Consider the following 22,943-nt stretch of genomic DNA (forward strand, 5'->3'; position numbering starts at 1 on the left):
ATTTCTGAAGGATCATGTGACACTGAAGACTGCTACTGAAAATTCAGCTTTGCCTTCATAAGAATAAGTTACAATTTGAAATACACTACAATATTTCACATTATTACTGTTTTACCTTATTTTTAATCAAACAAATGCAGCCTTGATGAACGTAACAGACGTCTTTCAAAAACAAAAAAACAAAAACAGAGCTGCAGCATCTGTGAAGTGGTTGATGCTGGCACTCTGGCACTCTAGCACATTTGCAATTCAGCCTTTTACTGGATAGGTAGCCAACTCACTCTGCATGTTATATGTGCCAGGTCGGAATGACTCCCATTTCCCAGCCACTAAAACAATTGCTGAGAGAGGGTTGTCATAGCACAGCGAGTGCTAATAGTTGGAGATGTTTGAGAACAACCTGCATTCTGTTGTCATCTCCAATGAAGCTCTGATGGTGTGGGAGTTGGATCTTACACTGCATTACAGTAGAAGAAAGCACAGAAATTCATTAAGAACATAATGCTCATATTAATTTAAAACGTTCTAATGAAAAGCACTGTTTAACAAAGTCCCTTCAGAAAGCTTTTAGTCCTCTCTCTGTGACTGGAATACATTATTTGTTGGCTAAAATTATTGCAAAACACATAGCATACAATATTTACCAGTGTGAGTTAGCCATGTGCTCATTATGAGATAAAATGAAAAGGATGCCTTTAATTAAATGAGAAGAGGCTAACTGGGATGTTTTCTCTGTAACTTTGTGAAAGACCCTTGAATAAATAGCTTCTAAGGTAATTAGGTTTCAGTGCAATTTGGGACCCAAGCTTAATTGATCAAGTACACGTTTCGGGTCTTTTAAGTCACATTTGAAATGATAATAATGCATCTTAGTTGTAATGCATTTGAATAGCCTTTAATGCACAGGTGAGGTGGCTCTGTGTTTGCTCTAAATTCTGTGCTGTTATAGTGGAAACAACATTTTTAAAATTTTGAATTTTGCTCTCTCTCTCTCTCTCTCTCTCTCTCTCTCTCTCTCTCTCTCTCTCTCTCTCACACACACACACACACACTCACACACACACACTCAGCACTGGTTTCCATGTTTTATGTGGACTTTCCATATACATGATTTATGTACAAACGATATATTCTATCCATCCCCCTACACTAAATCTACCCATCACAGAAAAATGTCTGCATTTTCGGATTTTCAAAACACTTAATTTAGTATGATTTATAAGCCGTTTTCCTCATGGGGACAAAAAAAGTTCCCATAAGGTCAAAATTAACTGGTTATTAAAGAGTTAGTTCACCCAAAAATGAAAATAATGTCATTTATTACTCACCCTCATGCCTTTCCACACCTGTAAGACCTTCGTTAATCTTCGGAACACAAATTAAGATATTTTTGTTGAAATCCGATGGCTCAGTGTGTGGAACGGCATGAGGGTGAGTAATAAATGACAGAATTTTCATTTTTGGGTGAACCCTTTAACTATCCTTGTGGGGACATTTGGTCCCCAAAACTTAGGGAATAACAGGTACACACATCACTATATATATATATATATATATATATATATATATATATATATATATATATATATATCAATAACACACACTATACCGTATATGTACCAACAGTGCACGCTGCCACTTAGGAAAACAAAGTTTTGAAACAAAATTAATTGATTAAAACACACTCACATCACAGCAGGCTTCCGGTGTGAATCACGTGGACTTCCGAGTTCAAGGGAAGGGTGAATTTATGAATTTAATTATCGTTGTCATTAACAAAAATAAATACATAAGACATAAATCGTCACTTTTTGGAAAGATAGTATACCACGTTCATTTATAATGATTTTATAGTAATAGAATAACTGTAGTAACTATGTTATTTTCTCAGAAATTGTGGTTGCTATAATATTCTTTAAAAGAGAAAGTGAATGAAGATGATCGACACAATACAAATATCTAGAAGAAAGTATAAAAGAGCGCCACATTGAAATATATTTATATGAAGGATGCTACTTAAACCAACGGCTCAGGTAGATGCAGCTTTCTCTCATCTTAATCATTCGGATGATCACCACAGCCAATATCTCCCTCTAGTGGAGGATGTATGTTTGAGATGTTTCTGAAGTTCGAAGACAACGCAAAGGTAAGTAACCACATACAGTAAACAGTTTTATGACTGATAAGTTGTAACATGTCTATGAATACTCTTTTTACTGGCCTTTTAAGCACTTTTATAAGTGGTTAGTTGCTGTGGCAAATTAATGAGTGCATTCGGAATGGTCGTTTGTGGTTAAAATCAAATCAAGATTATGTTTAATGGTTACGTTTAAAATATTCTTTGAATTAAGTGCCAAGTTAACCATGACTTCACATTTTACTGTAGGCCTAACTGATAATCGAGCGTAAAGCCAGTTCTGGTTAAGATTTATTCAATGGGAGCTTTGTGTAGTGATGCATGCACATGCTATGGAACCAGTACTGTGTCCATGGACGTTGAAAGAAGTTTTAATTAAGTAATAGTTTTAAGAGTCCTCAGTGAGGGTAGACTGATAAAAAACAAAACAAAAATATTTACAGATATACAAATACATATTTACAATTATGCAAAAATTGTTACAATTTTTCTTAAAACACTAATAGAAAATATATTATAGGACTTTCAACATTCAACATTTGATTTAAAAAAAGAGAAGTGTCTTATCGCTTAATTAAAAGAAGTGCATTTTTCAGAGTTATAGCATTATGCACAAATCAATTACAATAGAATAGTCAAGCCCTCCTTCATTCTGCTTTCATGAATGTGGTTTGTATTGTCGGGACAGCTAGTCTCCGGACTGATATTATCAGCAGGCCCTGTGTCTGTTTCCTCTGATATGTTAGTGTCCGTGTCTTCTTTGTGACTTAAGTTAGAGAGAATGAGCTCAGACTCTTTCTGGGCATCGATTGTGAGGCTGGTGTCAGTCATGCTGGACTCTGTGAGAGTACTAGTGCCACTGCTGGAATCTGACTGACCAGCTTTGGTCTGAATGTCAGATGCTGCCTCGGCCAGGTCTTGATGTGTTTCTTCTGTGTCACTAGAGTCTGTGTATCCTGCCAGTTCCCTCCTTAGACTTTGCGCTCTGTCCATGTAGTTCTTACACAGTTCAGCATCAGGCATGTGGTTGGCATGGATCTCTGCGAGCTTCATGTAGATTATGTACAGTGTGCTTAGGCTTTCTTTGTCCTCCAGGGCTGCTGCCAAAGCTAAATGGTAGTAGCCCATGGCATCAAACGCATCCTAAAGCATAAATAGCAATAAATGTTTACGTTCTTCATAAAATACATTTACTCTGAATGCTAGTTAAAGTTATAGATACTTTGGGCCTCATTCACTAATAGTTTATATGTGCAGAAAAGGTCTCTCTCTTTCTCTCTCTCACACAGACACACACACAAAATCATTAAATTGTTTTAATGTTGATGCACACAGATTATTCTTATATGCATACAGATTATTCTCGCGTGCAGTTAGTAATTTGCATAAAACACACCAAAACCATACAACCTCTCTCTATCCTGCTGGCTCATGTCATGTAATTTTTATTTTATATGCAAGTAATACTTTGAAGTCACTTATTTTGGAGTACTGTGGAGTCACTTATTTATTCTAATAAAATACATATATTTTTAAATTGTAAATGTAAAATGTTAAACATTATGAGAGTCTCACCTTTAATCTGTATAGGGTCAGATCAGCCAGTCTGCAGTACACTTTAGCATAGTACCGAACTTCAATAGCATGTTCAAGTGCAGTGGGGCAGAGTGAAAGAGACTTCAGGTAGTAGTTCTCAGCCATCTCATACTTCCCTAGAGCGAAGTACACTGATGCAAGACGATGGAAGGACACTCTCTCATTCAAAGGAACAGCTGTAAGAAATACACATCAAAACACACTCAGGTTACTGCTTTTTCCTTTCTGTCAGAATATAATGCAACCCAAGATTTAGTTAACTACCATCACATATATTTATGTATGCTAAGATTTAAAAAATGGCAGAGACCACATGAGCAAACTGCAGTGGGAAAAGTACAAGTTGTCCAAGTCATTAGAGCGCTTTACATTGACACTTTAAAGATGCTGCATCAGATGCTGACAGTGAGCTTATACTGTTGTTTGATGTGCTTGAGAATTTATTTATTCTGTAAATGTTATGAATTAAAAGTCACATGCTTATTTCCATTTTGTAAAGCAGTTTGTCTTAGCAGTCACTGTTAAGACATCACTGAGCAAGTGCCCATGCACCTCAACTCAAATTTACATGATATTTATATTATTGATATTTATTTACTTGATCAGTTGAAATAATTGAATTGGCAACTCATCTGACAGTACAGCATAAAAGAAAAAAAATGCATTATGTACTTTAAATGTCACAAATGCCATTTACAACCCATTTTACTTCTGAAATGTGATGCATTACAGAGTGAAACAGGATATTCAATGCAGGGTGCATCCTTTCTTTGAAAATAATGACATTAATTGGATGTTAAGGCTGAAGGTTAATTTCACTCAAGACAATAGAGCATCTAAGTGTCTTTATCAAATCTGTCATTATTTGTTATTCTTACTGTAAAATTAATGTTAACCGGCATTACATTACAATAGCCTAAACAGTGCCTAAATAGACAGTGCTGTCTGGGTAATATCACCCAAAAAGGAAAATTATGTGAAAGCAGGTTACATAATTGATTTGAAAATAACTTTTTTTTTTCTTTTTTTAAGAGAAAAAAAAATACATGCACTGAATCAGGTACAGTTTAACCAGGAACATGTGCTTAAATTTAAACTGGGTCTGTTTAGATTTCATGTTGGCTTAAAGTGCCCCTATTATGCCACTTTTAGGGTTCCTAATATTGCTTTGGGAGTCTCCTACAACAGGTTTATATGTTTGCAAAGTCAAAAAACAGTTTCATTTCTCATAATATACATTTAATATCACCTAATTTCTCAAAGATTCATGAACGATTTGTTCGAAGCAGTTTGAAGATTCAGTCTCTCTAAAACCCTCCTTTCCGTGAGCCTTCTCTGCTCTGATTGGTCAGATGGCCCAGTCTGTTGTGATTGGTCTACCGCTTACAGTGGAAACGAAACGTCCATTGCCATAACTGAATTACAGCACTGGAGGCTCATCGATTCTTAAGAGATTGTATACAATGTATGGACAGAAATGATGGCATTGATTTTACTTTATCAATTCGAGCCCGAGTCCGAAACATCTGAAGTAGTCGATCAACCAGAAACTCAATCGCAAGCACGACTGGAGCAGGACGTTTCTCAGTGGTAAGTGTCAACTTAGTTTGTGGTATGTTATAAGACAATTAATCAACATATTTTTTAGACAACAGTGGGCCCACAGCTGATTAGCAGAACTACAACATTGACAGACACATTGCATGAAATGTAATATTCGAAAAAGCATACTATGGGCACTTTAAATGTATTATGCTGTATTCTGCAAAAGTTGTATGCTGTAAAGCAGTGTTCCAACCATGTTCTTGGAGGCACACCAACACTGCACGTTTTGGATGTCTCCCTTATCTGACCCATATATTTCTGGTTTTGGAATCTCTACTAGCGAGCTGATGAGTTGAATCAGTGCATTTGATTAGGAAGAGTTTGAAAATGTTTAGTGTTGGTATGCCTCCAGGAACAGGGTTGGGAAACGCTGCTGTAAAGGATATGTATCTCCAGCAGGGGGCAACATAGGTTAAGACTTAGAAGCAAAAGAAATAGTTAAACTGGCTATCACTTAAGTTTTCTTTCTTTCTTTCTTTCTTTCTTTCTTTATTTTTCTACTAATTTTATGTGGTCAATAGTCAGAATATTCTAAATAGTACATCATTGGCTTTATTTTTTATTTTCATGGTTATAGCTTTTTGAACTGAGGAGTAGATGCATGTAAAGGTCTTACCAGTTGTGGTGCTGACCTGCACTGCGAGTGTGGCATACTGCAGTGCTTCCTCGTACTGCTTCTGCTTCATCAGGAGCTCTGTGAGTTTACTCAAAAGCCTGAACTCTGAGTGCACATCTTTAATGCTGCGTGCAAATGGCAAACTCCCATCCTTTAAAAAAAAAAAAGGCAGATAGATTTAGATTTTGGGAATCCATGGCAAGTCACATGGTATACATTTCCTAACCATTATTGGATTGTTTTGGTAATATCTATTGTGAACTTGAGGTGAGACCTACCCTGTAAAAAGGTAGGGCAGCCAGTTGGTTTCTGTGTCCTTTGAAAAACACATCTCCTGCTTCCTCATAAATGCTCAAAGCAAAACATGGGTCGTTCATCCTCAGGGCTGTCTTTACTGCTGCCTGTAAACATTTGTTTATGGAGAAAGTAGTTACACATACATGTAAGTTTCTTTTTAGAAATTAGCACACACTAAAAAGTTAATGAATAGTCTTGTCATAGAATTGGTGGGATATTGTTCCAAATGGATATGCAAAAATGATAACATTAATCAATAAATAACTTTAACATCTTTTGCAATACCCTGCTTCGATCCTTTGTCTTACCTGTAGGTACATGTCAGCCAGTTCATCTTCATGGATCAGATAGTAGATACGGCCCACTTGCAGCCATGTCTCTGACTCTTCCTGTCTTTTTCCCAAGTCTATGGAGATCCTTAAGCTTTGCTTTGAGTAATCAAGAGACTTCCTCGATGACCTGCAATGATTTTTATAAAATAATTACTTTTGAATTCACTCATTCATTTGTTCATTTGGTCAAGTTTCAAAGTATTGACAATGGTATTATATTGTGATTACAGTAGCTCTTACTTCTCAGTGTTGAGTGAGAGATAGAGGTTGCTGAGGAGTTCCAGGTACTCTCCTTCTAGCTGTTTATTCTTCAGTGTTCTGCACAGGCCCACACAGTGCTCATAGTAAACAATACACTGTCCATACAGCAGCAAGTCAGCGTAATGTCGACTTAGAACTTTTGCCACAACCATTTGACCTGTATTTCGAAGGAATTGTGTTATTCTTACACTATAAATGAAATACTGGCTTAATGTTAATTCTCTGTTCATTTAGAAATTAGATTTGTGACATACAGAAGGTTTAAACAACCCGATCTCACGGCAATTCATATGTATTTTACGAGGTGGCTAATTTGTACGAATTCATACAACCTCACTCGTATGAATTCATATGTTTTTTGCTAAATCATACGTATTTTATGAGTTGACAAATTTGTATGAATTCATACGAATGACCTACCCCAAACCCCACCCCTAAAGCTTCCCGTCACTGGGGTTTAGACAAATCATATGAATTCGTACGACCTCACTCATACGAATTAGCCACCTCGTAAAATACGTACGAATTGGTCGTGAGATAGCGTTGGGTTTAAAATACCCTAAAAAGTATTTCGACACTTTTGGACACTTAAGTCACACTTACAGATCTCTGAATTTCATTGCATTACTTATATAATTTATTCTCAGAACTAATTTCACTTGTGAGATTTTTTTTAATTTATTTTTTTTGGACCAATTTTACTTTTTTTGCAACCTAAAACATCAAATCTTGAACACTTACTGTGCAGATTGTTGGCACTAATAGCAATGAGGAGGCCCATCTCAAAGCATATTCTGACTTCCTGACTCCCTCCTCTATCCTTGTAGCTCCTGCCCAGCCAGAGCAGAGCCTGGACATGCTCCTGATCTGTGGGGCTCTCTGAGAGAAACTGGAATAGGTGCAGGGAATTGAGCAGGAAACACTCTGCTAGGCCCGAAGCTCCTACAGACAGGGACAAGCAACCCAAGTTAGCCAGAGCTAGTGCTTCATTACGCTTGTTTCCATTCTCTCGGGAGATCTGCAGAGCGCAATGAAAGTTTCTTGCTGCCTCCTGAACTCTGCCCTGTTTGTGGAGGCATAGGGCTAGGAGATTGTAGACTACACCACGCTGTGTTGGACTGTCTGTTTCATTCAAAGACTTAAGCAGAGGGTGCAGAGTGTTCTGAGCTTGTATGGGTTCCTCCGTTAATACCAAGAGCCAGGCCAGCAGTATGGATGCCTCGAAGCCCTCCTCCTCATTAATTTGACTTCCAGTTTGTGCTGCCTGTTGGGCAAAGGGCACGGCCTTCATTAGAGCTCCATGCTGCTGGTAAACACTAGCTAGGCTCAGGCACAGGTCCCTTTGAGTCCTCAGGTCTTCCCCTTGACTAGCTATGGACAAGGCCTGCTGAAGGTAAACCACCACCTGTGCAGGAAGCACAGAATTACTTTCCTTCCAGTGAGGATTAAGCCTTGCTGAGTTTTTGATAAAGAGTTCAATTTTCTGGAATGCATCATCCAAGGAATGCTCTTGCCCTGAGTCTAGACTTAAAGAAGCTAGTGTGAGGTAGGGCAAATACTTTTTATGATAAAGCCTGCACAGCATCCAGTTGAGATCAATTGGAGCAGTTGGCCTCCCTTCTTCCACAGACAGTGTCATGGTAAGGAACTGAAGCCTCTCTACAAAAGGTAAAGCATCCTCTATTTTCCTTAGACGGATGAAGAGACAGAGGGAGAGGTAGCATACCCGAGCCTCTAGGCACTTGTCTTTTTCAATTATGGCTTTGCGCATGATTGGTTTCAGTAGTTCAAACTCATCCACAGAGCAGAAGTTGTGGCAGGGAAGACACAGAATCAGAGCACTTGCCTTCTCCAGCGTGAATGGCAGCTTGTCCATCATCTTCTGTTTGAGGTAAACAGCAGTAAGATTAGTGTACAGGGCAATTAGAAGTGGCTTGTCATCAAAACCATTTACAGGGACTTTTAGAGCCTCCTCAAAGTACACTCGTGCTTGTGAGAACTTTAGTTTCTTGGCACATAGCCGGCCAAGGAGGAAGCAGGCTCGCCGGTGGGCCCAGAGCATCCTGCCTTTCTTGGCTCCTTCCCGCAAGTTTTCCAGATGTTGAAGGACCTCGTCTTCTGGAAGGCCATTGAAGAAAGTGTCCAGGAAAGAGTAAGAAAGGTCGTAAAGAGTTTGAAAAGTGTCCTGGAAATATTCCAGGTTGAGGAGGGTCAAGATTGGGTCACACCTCTCTGCTTCATCAGCCTCCCAGATACCTTCATCCATGAAGTTTGGAGGGTCTTCCTCATATTCATCCATCTCTCTAAAGGTGTCCTCCAGGCTGAAAGAGAGGATCTCAGAGTCCCGGTCCAGATGATTCCGAGAGGCATAGAATGATTGCCGTGGGGATGAGTGGTAGGGAGTTACGTCACTCTTTTCAGATATGGTGCTCTTTCTTTGATCCACTGTAGTTTTCTGCTCTGCTGATTACACAAAGTGTAAATGTCAGAATTTTTGATACTACACAATAAATTATGTAATGAAAGTAAAGGAGAGTAGGAAGAAATAAAAAAGGTGGAAGTTATGACAACAAAATGAAGAACAAGTTGGTGATTGTTAATTCTATACAGCTGGAAGTTGAAGTAATGGATTACCTGACATTGGATGGTTTCTTATGTAAGTGAAATCAGAGTCATCAAGTCTATCTGCAGTGTGAAAGAGTAATTTTATCAACACAGGATGAAACAAAGCACAGATTTGTCCAAACTTAAAGGGACAGTTCACCCAAACATGACAGGACTGCCATTACCTCACCCTCATGTCGTTGCAAATCTGAATGAACATCTTACTTCTGTGATACGACATGAGGGTGAGTAAACTGAAGTACTCTATCCCTTTAAACACTATTAGAGGTCTCACAGAGAGACAATGCATCATCTCTTACCCAATCTGTACACAGTGCTTATGTCAGTTGAGAATAGATTTGCCAGTACATCAGACTGAGAGGGCTCAAGGCAAGGGTTAAGTTTAGATAGGGCTGCCCTTTCCTCCTTACTCAGAAAGACCAATTGTCCATCGCTGTGCAAAGCCAACAAAGACAACATTATCAGCCACATGACTCTCATTCGGATTGCTTCATCACATCATCACATAACTCCACTAACCCCCCTTCCAACACTCTCATCACCCCCAGCTAGACAGAGGCACATTCAGCAAAGGTCAGCAGAATAAAATAGCATTTGCCAGCTGGTTGCTTTCAATTGGTATGTCAGAATATTGTTGAGAAGCACATTAGATGAATGGCTTTACAAAATAAAGAGAAGGTCATTCGTTCGAGCACATGCTGAATCTATGAATAAAAATAAATACAGTTGAACTGTTTACTTACAGAGGCTCGATATTCTCAGGTTTTACATGGGCCTTGTGAACAAATCCCATCTCTCCACTGGTGAGGTGTCTTCCTATGAACATGTTCAGAGTATTGAGAAGAAATCCTTCAATCTTGATTAGGTCTCCCTGGCGTAAGTGCAGCTCATCTTTACCCTTTGGGTAATGGTCCACTACTGCCACACAGGTCCCCACCACTGAAAGGAAAGCAAAAATAAAGGACAGATTTGTAATAATAATTAAACAAATATTCTGGGTTCAGTACAAACTCAGCTAACAGCATTTATGGCATAATGTTGATTACCACAAAAAATAGTTTCTACAAGTAATTCTTCTGTTAAACCTGTATTATTTGAGCTGTAAAAATGTTTAAATCATTTTTACAGTCATTTTGGTGTTGCAGTACCATGGCAACAAATTTGCACACTGGATTATTACTTTACACATTTAATTTTTTTTTTTCCACAGTAAAATCATAATGCATATTGCTTATGTGTTGTGGATATACTTTTGAAACAGTGTTTCAGACCTTTTCACTTCTATTCTAAGTGCCTCACTTTAGCCCAGAAAAATGAGGGACAAGTTGAAATTATATTTTGTGATAATATTTTTTTGATAATATAATTTTGTGATAACCTGCATTGTCACAAATTCTGTTTGCTGAGCTTTATTTGTACTGAACCCTGAATATTCCTTTTAAATGTAATCTTGAGGAATAGTTTCCAGATACTTAAGAAGAATCTCACCAACAGGATGATCAAAGAGGCCTTCTGTAACTGGAATCCCTCCTGCATTTCCGGGATATTTCTTAAGGAACCACCTAGGAAAAACAGTCTGTATTTATAAGGGATAATCTAAAATAGTGTGTTGCTTGCATGAGAACAAGTGTAGAACAAAAGTAGTTTAACCAGACAAATCTGTTGTTACAATTTCTTCTTCCCACAAAACCTCCTATTTGGCTAAATGTGCTTAAAAAATCAGTGTCACTCACTGATAAAACGGATAAGGCAGAGGCTGCATATCATGCACAGGGACTACACCATGTTGGCCCGTGGACAGCAGCGTACCCTCCCACATGGCCTCTTGTCCTATGTCTTTCACCATGACCAGGTCATTCCTCCTGTAGGTCAGCTCCTCTTCCTCCTCTTTGCAGTCACTGTTGTATAAAGTCTTGGCAAAGAATGTACCTAAAATGATAATGAGATTGTCCTTAGTCACTAACAATTACTGTTCCATATTCTTCAGTAGGTTCCATATACTTGTCAAATTCGGAGTTGATCCTGAAAAAACTCCTTCTCTTTCTCTACCTCTTTTTCTTTTAAGTGGATTCATAAACAAGTCCACATATTCATACACCAAGGAAGAAAAAGAACAGTTTGTCACATAAATTTTTTTTTTTAAGTATGGTTATGTCTGCCTTAAGGCTGTGGCCTTAAGTAGAGGACATTATCAAATACTAATATTATGAACAGCAAGAGGAGACTGTGGTACGAATGAGGTAATTTGCACTGTAACAAAAGTAATGATTCTTAGAAGCAAGATATTTTGTATGTAAACAAAACTAAAGGAAATGTTGAGTATATACAAAATGAAAAATATACCCTCCCCTCTTTGAAAACAAGAGGACCCTGTAATCACTTCACATTTTAATCAAATCTTTTTTTCAACTTATGTGACCTCCGAATCGGTTAAGCAGCAATGTGTCAATATTGGACTTTGGAACATAGACTAGAGATGTGTAAATCCATATCTTTTTATCAGTTTTTCCATTTACTGTTTGGTTATGGTGCAGATTGGAGATGTTGTTGACTGTTAAGAAATCAGCAAGTGGAGGCTCGTTACCTTCCTGTAGCAGAAGTCCTAAGTACAGAGTAGCTAAGTGGTCTTCATCCACTGTTACACAGATCTCAACATCGCTCAGTAATGCAGGGTCCAGCCAGAATGACTGGTCACAGAGAAAGTTTTCAAGACATCTCGCTACATAACCTAGAAAATAATAGTTATACTTGTTAAGCTAGAACATTATCAGGAATTATTAAAGGGGTCATATAATGCCACTTTTACAAGATGTAAAATAAGTCTCTGAGTGTTTATGTGAGGGAGTCGGACAATGATGGGGAGACTCAAGAATAAGTGACAACATGCAACAGGACGTTTCTGAATGGTTAGTTGATGAATTTATGTAGCTGATGTGGAGTTAACTATCTTAAAGTCATTGATTAGCATATTCTGTCATGGTAATCTATAAATTGCTCACGCGGGACCTGTAAGATCCTACAGAGCCAGAGAATATATGCTGCATGAAGATAGAACAGGTATAGTTTAGTTTAATTTCAGTTATAACTTGTCATGTTGTCTTCTTGCTTTTATGACATGCTATTACATTTGTGTTACCTACTGTATTGCAATAACATGGCCTCACCCATTTGTTGCATGTTCTCGGGGGCAGGGATTAAAATTATGTAAATTTTAGAACCTCTGCTGTAAAAGTACTAGGATTTTAGTTTCATTGATACTAACCGAGTGCCAAGTAAGTGGAGAACTTCCAGATCTCCTCGACAGTCTTAAAGGTGATGACAAAGCTGTCTTTCTCAGCATGAACAGACACTAGTCGTGCAGACAGATCCTGTGTGTATAGTATCAACAATCACTTAAAGTAATGAAGATTGAAATAACTTGTGTAATCAATAGTAATAAGTTTATCAGTGGTGCCAGTTCATGTTTTGCAAGGATACTTCCGTGTCTGACCTTGAAGAGCTGGACGACATCCTGACTGTTGCTCTCTACTACTCGGAGTCTGGTACGTAACGCTTCCTGAAGCTCACCATCAGGTGATACACTAGATCGTCGCCTCCCGCTAAACAACAAAACAACATCTCCAAGAAGCAGAAGGGAATGGAGTTAAGTATCCACGACAAGATCAGTTGCATTAGAAGTAACAGGAATGCTGTAGTGATGTTGGGTGTGATTACTGCTGTCCAACATCATAGTGGATTAACAGATAGACAAACCAATAGGATTTTTTGCAGGAACAGCACTATGAGTGACCACATCACTAAAGACATACCATTAAGGCATAGACTGAGTGTACACATTAAGGAAGTCTGGCATTAGTTCTGAGAGTGTGCTTAAGAAGTGTAGCCATTAAAAGCCATTATGGAGATGGAGGCCATTGAGATCCATACTGCAGATACCTGGAGAGAAGCGTTCTCCTGCTGAAGATATTGTGCTGCTTCCGCTGAATGTTTCCTTCCTCCTCCAGTAAATCTCTCTGCTTCTGACTTCTGCCTCCACCTCGGCCTCAGCCTCCGCTTCCTCATCTCCAATTCCAAAACAAAGGAAACTGGGGTCAACACAGCTTTACAGAATTCAGCTGCAGTTGGCATGTAGCTCAGTGAACTTTAATAGTACATCAGGATTATGACTGTTTATGGTTAATCAGTAAACTTACAGTAAAGCAACACTGAATGACTGAAGAGTGATGCCCTGTGTATTACTGAATAATTAAGAACAAGTAGAAGGTTCCCTTCATGCACTTCCCGTGATTGAATATGAATGATCATAATCATGTAGTTCCTCATTCCATGATACAGTTGGTGCTAATTAGCATGTATATAAAAATATCAGAGCTGTATTTCTGTTTACAAGCTCATAAAGTTGTGGACATAAACAGGAAGTGCAAGCCATATCATAATGGCTCTATAAATATCAGCCAGATGGCTTAAATAATAGCTTCTTCCTCATCTCCGGATGGGTATGACCTTCCCAGATTTGTGCATTGAAAAGAGAGGATGTTCCAAATAGTTGCGTACTATCATTTATAAAACAAAAACACCAAATTTAGAATCATGCAATTCTCTGTCCCATGGACATTAATTATATTCAAACATGGCTATTTCTGAAACACTCATGCTTGACTCAAGAAATCCTCTTACCAGCGGTCATGGCGTCATTGGGCGGAAAGAGCTCACTGACGGCTGCTAAAGTGTATGGAGGGTCATTCCATAAGGCATCGAGCTCAGCGGGTGATATCGCTATTGAAAGGGAGGGTGATGTTTAGGGGAGTGTTATTAAATTAGCTATATGACAAGCTGAAGCTTTTAGGGTAAATGCCTAATCAAACTGACACGATTGACGACACAATAACAGCCTTCAAATATTGAAAACGTGCAAAACACATACCAAATTTCTAAGAGAGGGAATGTGCTCATGCAAACAGTGACAAACATAGCAAAACACCATCAGCCCTCATATCGAATCAGCCTAAAACTTGGCAAGAGAAATATTAAAAATCCTCAAATTGTCAAATTGATACAATCTTCTGTCACAAAAGGATAGTATTTGCTGGTTATTAGTTAACAGCTGCTGGTAAATGATCTAAAATCACACAAGCAGCAAAACAAAATACCAGTAACTCACACAGCAACAACAGTACGTAATTAGTTACAATAGACAATCACAGCATTACGCACAACAAGAAGGCATACAAACGGCCAACTATGGGAAGTACACATCCTGCATTACCTTCATGGGTAAATCTATTACCCATGACTGACAGAAACACTGTGATGTCTCCCTGTGAAAGTTACTCTTTCTTCTCATTGCAAAAATCTAAAGCCAGGGTGGGACCAACCTGAAAATGGAAAGCAGTTTCTGAGGCACGGAATTGGACAGCAGCAGCAGCATGCCATAATGTACACAGCCAGCTTCAGACACAGGTTCAATAGTGCCCGCTCGACAATAGATCCACTTATCGATGGAGTCACTCCTCTCCCTCTCTCTCTTCCTTTCCATTTTCCTCTCGAGCATAAACCGCACTCTCTCTACTGCTCATTTCTAACTTCCATCTATTTCGTTCTCTCCCCTTTCCTCTCTGCATCCACTCTGCAGATGAGGGAAGCACTGTGAAGCACTGCTGGCATGTTTGTGTGGGCTGGTCAGTGCCTCTCTGTGCCAGGGGTTCTTGTGGAAAGTGAGAGCGGCAGCATTCTCAAAGCGCTGACATATGGGGACAAAAGGTCCAGTGATTTAATAGGCATTGCTCACGGCAATTTCTTTATTTACTGGTACTAAATTTCACATTTCTCCTAGATATTAGGGCTGACAGCTACAGGTTGACCATTTCAACATGTCTGGTTCTTAAAAGCTCAACCTTCTTTATGTCTGGCATCATTACTTTCTGACATTTCTTTCATTGCAAAGATTGGTGTAGATTTTAAGACATTGTTCCTTTTTAAAGGAAATAAAACCAAATAAATACACTGCCCAGCCAAAAAAAAAAAAAAAAAAGTCGCTGTTTGGATTTTAATACTTAAGAATCTATGAATGGATCATTATTACAGTGATTATTATGTTTCTAGCATGTCATATGTTTGGCAACGGTTCTTTTAACCCTTAAAGATGGAGTGTGTAGCTTTTAAGTTCTTAAACAACCATGTAGGAAGACACATCATGGCCATATTCCAGGATGACAATTTCAAGATTCACCAGGGTTAAAATTGTGAAAGAATGGTTCAGAGAGCATGAAGAATCATTTTCACACATGAATTGGCACCTCTGAGTCCAGACCTTAATTTCATTGAAAGTTTTTGGGATGTGCTGGAGGAGACTTTACAGAGTGCTCACCTCTTGCATTGTCAATACAAGATCTTGACCAAAAATTGATGCACCTCTTGATGGAAATAACATCACAACATTTATTTCCATCGAGAGGTGCATCATTTTTTGGTCAAGATCTTGTATTGACAATGCAAGAGGTGAGCACTCTGTAAAGTCTCCTCCAGCACATCCCAAATACTAACACTGAGGTTAAGGTCAGTGCCAATTTATGTGTGAAAATGATTCTTCATGCTCCTCCCAACAATTCTTTCACAATTTGAGCCTGATGAATCTTGACATTGTCATCCTGGAATATGGCCATGATACATCTTAATACATGGTTGTTTAAGAAATGAAAAGCTACACACTCCATCTTTTAGGGTTAAAAGAACCGTTGCCAAACATATAACATGCTAAAAAAATAATAATCACTGTAATAATGATCCATCCATAGACTCTTAAGTATTTGCCTATTAAAATCCAAATAGCGACTTCTTTTTTTTTTGGCCGGGCAGTGTATGTAACAATGCTGTTTTTGGAGGGGTTGTTTTACTCAGGGCCCATAGTGGACCCTGGCCTTCCAGTTGAAGAACCACTGATAGCTAGAGAATTTAGATGATTGAGCAGCACTCCAGCAATTTGGTTTCAAAATGTTTAAGAATGTTGTTCCTTATAGAGATTTAGTGCGATGTCAAAAAATGTCTAGCATACGCAAATCTTATATTGATAAATCTTTCTCAGTCTTTTTAATGTGATTGTCTGGATTGAATGTGTCTCCCTGTCACCACTACTGTCTCTGTCTTGCGTCTTAACAAAGAGGGTACTTATCTATACAGAATAATCTGACTCATGTTATTGTTTTATAAAGAGAGAACCCAGTCAGATTATAATTGAATCTTTGGAGATCTTGTGAGTCTGAGCAGCTGTAAACAGCCTGAAGTAATTTCTCAGCATACCTCCTTAACTCTCATAGAGAATCTCTCTGTGTCCTTAACAGAAAATTAAGGCATTTTTAACTCCATAATCAAGTGTTTTGATGTAGGAACACCTAGTGTGTGAATTATACACTGGCTTTAAGGGGTTACTTTCTAAAGACATTTATTTTTATGGAAATTTGCTGTTAAAAAGAATCTCCTAAAATACTGTTATCAGCCTTGTGATATCTACATTTAAACGATACTAAATAGTGAAAGTACTTATGTTTTGTTAATGTACTGCCAGCTACATCTGAATGATTTTTTTTTTTTTTTACATACATTTGTGAAAATTAAATTTTGTGGCTACTGAAATATTTGAAAACCATTTTAAAGTCTGTGTGTATATTAATACAATAACAATAGCCTATATGTTATTTTAAGAAAACTTTCTGTTTTGTAGCTTAAACTGTCACATTCAGTAGCAATGTGCTGCCAAGCTACAACAAAGACGTTGAATGGTCCCATGCGCCTGGGACTGTGTAGTTAGCGGTGCCTCTCTGGGTTACTGGTTCAGTGTGTGGATGTCAGTGAAAAGAAAGGGGTATATTTGTAACCTGAGTAAAGGGTTTAGACTCTAAGTTTAGAATGTCGCCCAAGCCCAAGCACACATGCTGGTACTATTAAACTATGTGAAAAACAAGTTCTTAGAACCTAGTTAGTGAAAGAAAAACTGGTATATTGTTAGAGAAAATAAATGTTCTACATTTTAAGAGAGACTTAAAGCGATACTACAAGTATTCTACAAAAGATAAGTAGAGAGAACAAAGAGTATCAATAACTAAAGTATTCTACCACTTACTTCAGTTCAAACCTTGAAATATATTAACAGCAATTTCAACTGAGTACACAGTCACCCACACACAGATTAGTTTCTGAGAGAGAGCATACCTCTGTCCTGCTGACTCCCGGCTGTGTGTTCGTTCCTCATAGATCTGTCAGTATGTGCCTATGGAGTTGGCGAAAAGTTCCTTTTAAACTGACTAAAACTAACCATGATAGTCCGTAATGCTCCTGTAGGGCAAGGGGTGTGTGCGTGTGTGCGTGTGTATGTCCTTGTGGCACGAGTTTAGAGCTTTTGCTGAAGGAAGTATGTAAACTCCTCCCCTAAATGATATGCCTTTTTTCTTCCTCTCAGTTTCTCGCTTTCTCTCTCTCTCTCTTTTAGTTCTGCTCTGTTGGACTCTAGGTCAGGTCAGAAGGTCTTCAGTCAGTTCATAAGGTGTTAGATAACTTTCAAACAAACACTCTCAAATTAATGACTCAGCAAATATTGAATATCTTTCTACTTTATATCTAATCAGATTAAATCCAACCAGTTCTCTTTAAAAAAATCAACAAAAAGGAAAGGAATAGCAAATGTTTTTTTTCTTTGATGGGAAAAAAGTAATCCTTCTGGTCTGACTTGTTTTTCATAAACCAAAACAAAATACCTCTAGAGTCCCTATCAACTTCATTACAATCAAATACGCCCTCTTGCTCACATTCCAAAGGTGCTTTCTACAGCATATCCAGACAGACATACAGTATGTGTGCATTCCCATCATGCTCTGAGTAAAGATCTTAACTTTTTTTTTCTTTAAATCGTTATTATTTACTTTTCCAAGAATTTTCTATGTTTCTCCTTTGGCACTATCTCGTCAGTAGGTCAGATAACAGAATGGGCCTTGGCTCAGCTAGTCATTTCTTACTTTTCTCTCCTGGTTAAATATAAACCCTGGAGCAGACTCCAGGTTCTGCAGACTGTTGTTGAGCCATTACAAAAGTCACCCTGAGAAAATATACAGGGAAAGGACATGTGACTGGCTGACTGGTCTGTGAAAGAAGGCAGTATGTGCAAATGGTGTAGCTAATTCCTGCCACAAGTCTCAGATGGTCTGGGTAAATGGACTAAATACCACATCAATGATAGAGAATCACAACCCCCACACTGCTGGAGCCAGCAGGCCATGTGCCCAAACCATAGTCACGGCATTAACATGGCAGACAAGCAGCTGATGGTTTCCACAGCATGTCTGTTCCAAAGCTTTTTGGAATGTTTTTGCATTTTGTAAATGTGTAAATTAAAATAGTTCACACAAAATGATCATTTTCTTTTCAACAAACCATTTTATCCTCAAGACGGACTGAATGATTCACTCCTAAATCGGACTGACGAGGTTCTCATGTTCAACTCACTGACTCAGTGATTTGGTTACAGTTTAGGTTAGCCCTAACTCACGTTGGGCTAATATTATCAAAAATACTTAAGTAACTCTAATATTGGCAGTTTGCGTTTATCATATACACCAAAATACAGTATATACTTCAGTAATCTCTGTACACTTCATGTTTTTAAACGAATTGTTCACCCAAAAAATAAAATTGAGTCATTGATTTGAACTCAGGTGCCATGAACGAATCGTCCTTTTTCTTTTCAACAAACTGGTTTAGCCACAAATTGGACTAAATGATTCACTCACCAATTAGATTGATCAGATTCCTGAGTTGACTTGGTTACTGTTTGGGTTTGCATTATCATTAAATAATGACTTAAATATTGGCAGTTTGTGTTTAGTACACATCACAATGCATACTTCAGTACTCAGTGTATACTTATGTTTTTAACTAAAGGAATAGCCTAGTTCACACAAAAATGAAAACTGTGTCAGTGATTTGAATTCACATACATTTCTTTTCAACAAACCTGTTGAGCCACAAAACAGACTATGATTCACTTTATGAATTAGATGATCTGGTTCCTGAGTTAAACTCACTTACTCACTGTTTACAGTGATTACAGTGGACCTACTACTTCTGCTAATTCTGCCACATTTACACTAATGTTTATTAAAGTTCACTGTTCTTGCTTAAAAAAAAGTAATAAATTAAACAAATAAAATTAAGAACAATTAAAAGATATATATTTAAGATTTTTCTGAATATTAAATGGTTTTTACAGGTAAAAGAAAGTAATACAGGTCTGGAATGAAATAAGGATACAACTTGAATTTTTGGGGAGCTAATCCTTGAAAAGACCCTTCATACAAACTGCATTTTGTGTAGCAAAAACTAATAAAAGGTTAATAAAGCTGTGGCTAGTAAATATACCTCAGGCGGCTCACAGTGGGGGCAGTTCATGGAGGCACTGCGTTCCGGTGCCCCTTTGTACCAGTGCCCTAAGGAAGAGCAACTTCCTGTTGTTGTGGACTCTGTCATATTTCAGTACAATGGTAAATCCAGTACCCTGACTAGCAGTACAGCCCACGATTTCACATATTCCTGGTACAGACTGCATTGTGTGCACGTTCCAGTAAAGATATGCAGGATATAAAATTCTATGACAAACATCTGTGTATGAAATATACCTCATAAATGATCCCTAATTATGTAGGGTGAGTCAGTACATTTAATTATGCTCATTTAATCATTTCATGAGATAAACAGCACATGCAAGTAACTGATATCTGTCTATAGTGATTTGACCTACATAGACTTTCTAACAGGTGATCAGAATAGGCATAAAAATGAAATGTGATGTGTAACAACATATCTAGGAAGTACTCCTTTCATACAGATGGGAGGGGAGTGAAGAAGTGCTGATGCTATGACAGGCAGAACAATGCTGACTGCTTACACTGTCTGTCTCAGACACTAACCTTATGGCCCTGTCAAAACATCTGACTGTCAGACTGAGAGCACTGCATGGTCAGGCAAAGAGGGGAGAGAGGCAGAGAGAGCGACTGGAGTTGGATAGACAGACCGAGAGAGGAAGAAATGTAGAGTGTGCGAGGCGCCTGTCACATCCCTCCATTGTGCAGTTTCCTCTTGGCCCTTGTTTTTGTATACACATGTCAGTAATATACTTGTAACACACATTAGGTTAGGACACACAAAAAAGAGCGATCTGCAAATACTTCCTGTTAGATCCAAATGCCTGTCTGCCTCCACATGAGCCAGGGCTTTTTTGTATACAGAATAATAATAATAATAATAATAATAAATGTACCAAGGTGCAGTTCTATGGGTCTATGAGTCTGTATTGTGCTGAACAAACAGTGAACTTGTTAATGTGATTAATAACTTTTCTAAATAGCACTGGTGTAAAGTTAGTCATACTGCTTTTTATCTCTTTGTTGGCTTCAGTATTCAGAGTGATTATTTTTCTTTCAGAAAGAAAGAAAACTGGGTTGATTAGTGAGGTTGTGCAATAAGCACAAACCTCTGAGACATAAAGTGATGAAAGAGTGACTACTAGTGTACGTAAAGAGTAAAATAAATGGCAGATTGCCAAGTAAGAGGTTTTCTTCACTGCCCTTGATTTGAAATTACTCTAATAACAAATAAGGCAGTGTGAGGAAAAACTCTGTAAGTTAGCATACCATCTTTATTTTATTTGTTTATTTATAAAACATTTTGTAATTCTCCAGCAAATATTCCTCAGGCTCTAAAAAACACATAGGCAAAGGCAAAAATATTTCCACCAGGTTAATAAAGGCCTAACGAGGCCAGGTTAATAAAGTGAAACAATGCGTTTGTGTAAAAAAATATCCATATTTAACAAGTTATGAAGTAAAATATCTAGCTTCTGCCAGACCGCTAGTCTCGCGTAGCCAGAGCTTCAGACTGACGGCAGAAGGTCTGGACTCTATCGCAGCTTTCATTGGCTAACGACCACCCAAGAAGACGTCTCCCGGACATCCATTTAGAATTCAACCAACCAGATGACGACTTTGAAAATCCTAAAGTGTTTCCAGTTAAGTGTACCATATGCATCGGACGTTCAGCCAACAGTCTGTGGGCGTAACGTTTGAGGCTGAGACTACCAGACCACCTTCCGTATTCAAATTACGAAGAAAGTGTAAATTGGTTTCAGTTACACTTTTCCGTAAGTTGAATAGGGAAGGCGGTCTGGCGGAAGCTAGATATTTTACTTCATAACTTGTTAAATATGGATTTTTTTCTTTTCTTTTTTTTTTTTTTTTTACACAAACGCATGGCTTCGCTTCAGAAGGCCTTTATTACCCCCCGCAGTCGTGTGGAGCAGGGCCATAACCACCATAGACACTGAGGGGGACAATTCCCCCCAATAATTAGATCAATATATGAAATTATTGCACTGCTCTGCTGCACTATGTTGTTAGAATGACAAAAAGATTTAAAAGTCATATTATTAGTCTGCCGACTAGTCTACCTCAGTGGTCTAACAGCGCTCGCCAATGTCAAAATGATTGAGATGTCCAGTCAAATCAAAGGTTTACTGTTCACAGAAGCAGAGAGTCAGGTAGCGAAACAACATTTAATACATGTCAGCTGTTTTGCGATAGAAATGTTAAAAGACTGTCAATAACATCCAGCGATGCAAACTACTCAACTTTTTTCTCAAATATGGCCGTTTTGAATTGAAAATACGCATTTAGGCTACGTGATTCATGTAATTCCTAAGTGTGACGAGACAAGAAGTGTTTTACGTTTTCGACATATTAGGCATACAAACGTTACCATGTGTGAATATTTGAATGCAAATGAATCCAAATATTATTTGCAAATAGTTAAAAAAGTATTATTTCCCAACTAGAATTAGACCTAGAATTTCCTTCAGTGTTCTGTTTCTTCATGCTTTATATATATATATATAAATAAATATAAAGGTAGCCCCCCAATGTTAAAGACATGGTTACGGCCTTGGTGTGGAGTATGTTTATGATGGATGGATGTGGATGGAGACACTTTCTTCAGCTCATAATCGTTTGGTAACTGCCATTATAAAGCTCGGACGCATCAGGATATTTATTAATATTTCTCTGATTGTGTTCATCAGAAAAAAGAAAGTCATATACACCTAGAATGGCTTGAGGGTAAGTAAAGCTTGGGGTAATTTTCATTTGAAAGTGAACTAATCTTTTAACAACTTAAAAATTGATTATCATTTGTGGCTACATTTATAGCGTACCTTTCTCTGGAACATAATTCGTCTCCAAATAGGCTAATTATTGTCATAGTAAGAGGCTTTTGTTGGCGGACAGGTTCCTAAATTAAGCCAATTTGTCTACTGTAGCCTATTTACACTGTGTTTTTTCTAACTCTGCGTGAGAGGGCGCTATACATCCATATACAGTAATTGCCGTAATCTGTGAAAACCCACCCTACACTTCAACTTTCCCCCTGCATGACCTCACAC

At 38.1% G+C, this 22,943-nt stretch overlaps 1 protein-coding gene across 6 annotated transcripts; it reads right to left on the reverse strand.

Moving 5' to 3' along the window:
- Positions 1 to 2,492: 2,492 nt before the first annotated feature.
- Positions 2,493 to 17,851, reverse strand: sh3tc2 (SH3 domain and tetratricopeptide repeats 2). Of its 6 annotated transcripts, XM_051860160.1 has the most exons (19): positions 17,675 to 17,811; positions 14,736 to 14,844; positions 14,147 to 14,245; positions 13,406 to 13,531; positions 12,960 to 13,087; positions 12,732 to 12,837; positions 12,054 to 12,197; positions 11,203 to 11,398; positions 10,958 to 11,031; positions 10,213 to 10,408; positions 9,769 to 9,902; positions 9,479 to 9,529; positions 7,586 to 9,307; positions 6,824 to 7,001; positions 6,560 to 6,710; positions 6,233 to 6,355; positions 5,955 to 6,105; positions 3,713 to 3,909; positions 2,493 to 3,280 (listed from the first exon to the last, which is right to left on the reverse strand). In XM_051860160.1, the coding sequence occupies exons 2-19, from the start codon at positions 14,758 to 14,760 to the stop codon at positions 2,759 to 2,761; spliced, it is 4,323 nt and encodes a 1,440-aa protein (XP_051716120.1). In that variant the 5' UTR covers positions 14,761 to 14,844; positions 17,675 to 17,811; the 3' UTR covers positions 2,493 to 2,758. The 6 variants fall into 6 exon arrangements, with proteins under 6 accessions (XP_051716120.1, XP_051716119.1, XP_051716118.1 ...); XM_051860159.1 differs by lacking the exon at positions 14,736 to 14,844 and having other exon boundaries at positions 17,675 to 17,851; XM_051860158.1 differs by lacking the exons at positions 14,736 to 14,844; positions 17,675 to 17,811 and adding an exon at positions 14,845 to 15,504 and having other exon boundaries at positions 7,586 to 9,304.
- Positions 17,852 to 22,943: the final 5,092 nt, after the last annotated feature.

This window comes from Ctenopharyngodon idella, chromosome 14 (genome assembly GCF_019924925.1).
Source record: "Ctenopharyngodon idella isolate HZGC_01 chromosome 14, HZGC01, whole genome shotgun sequence".
Classification (NCBI taxonomy): Eukaryota; Metazoa; Chordata; class Actinopteri; order Cypriniformes; family Xenocyprididae; genus Ctenopharyngodon; species Ctenopharyngodon idella.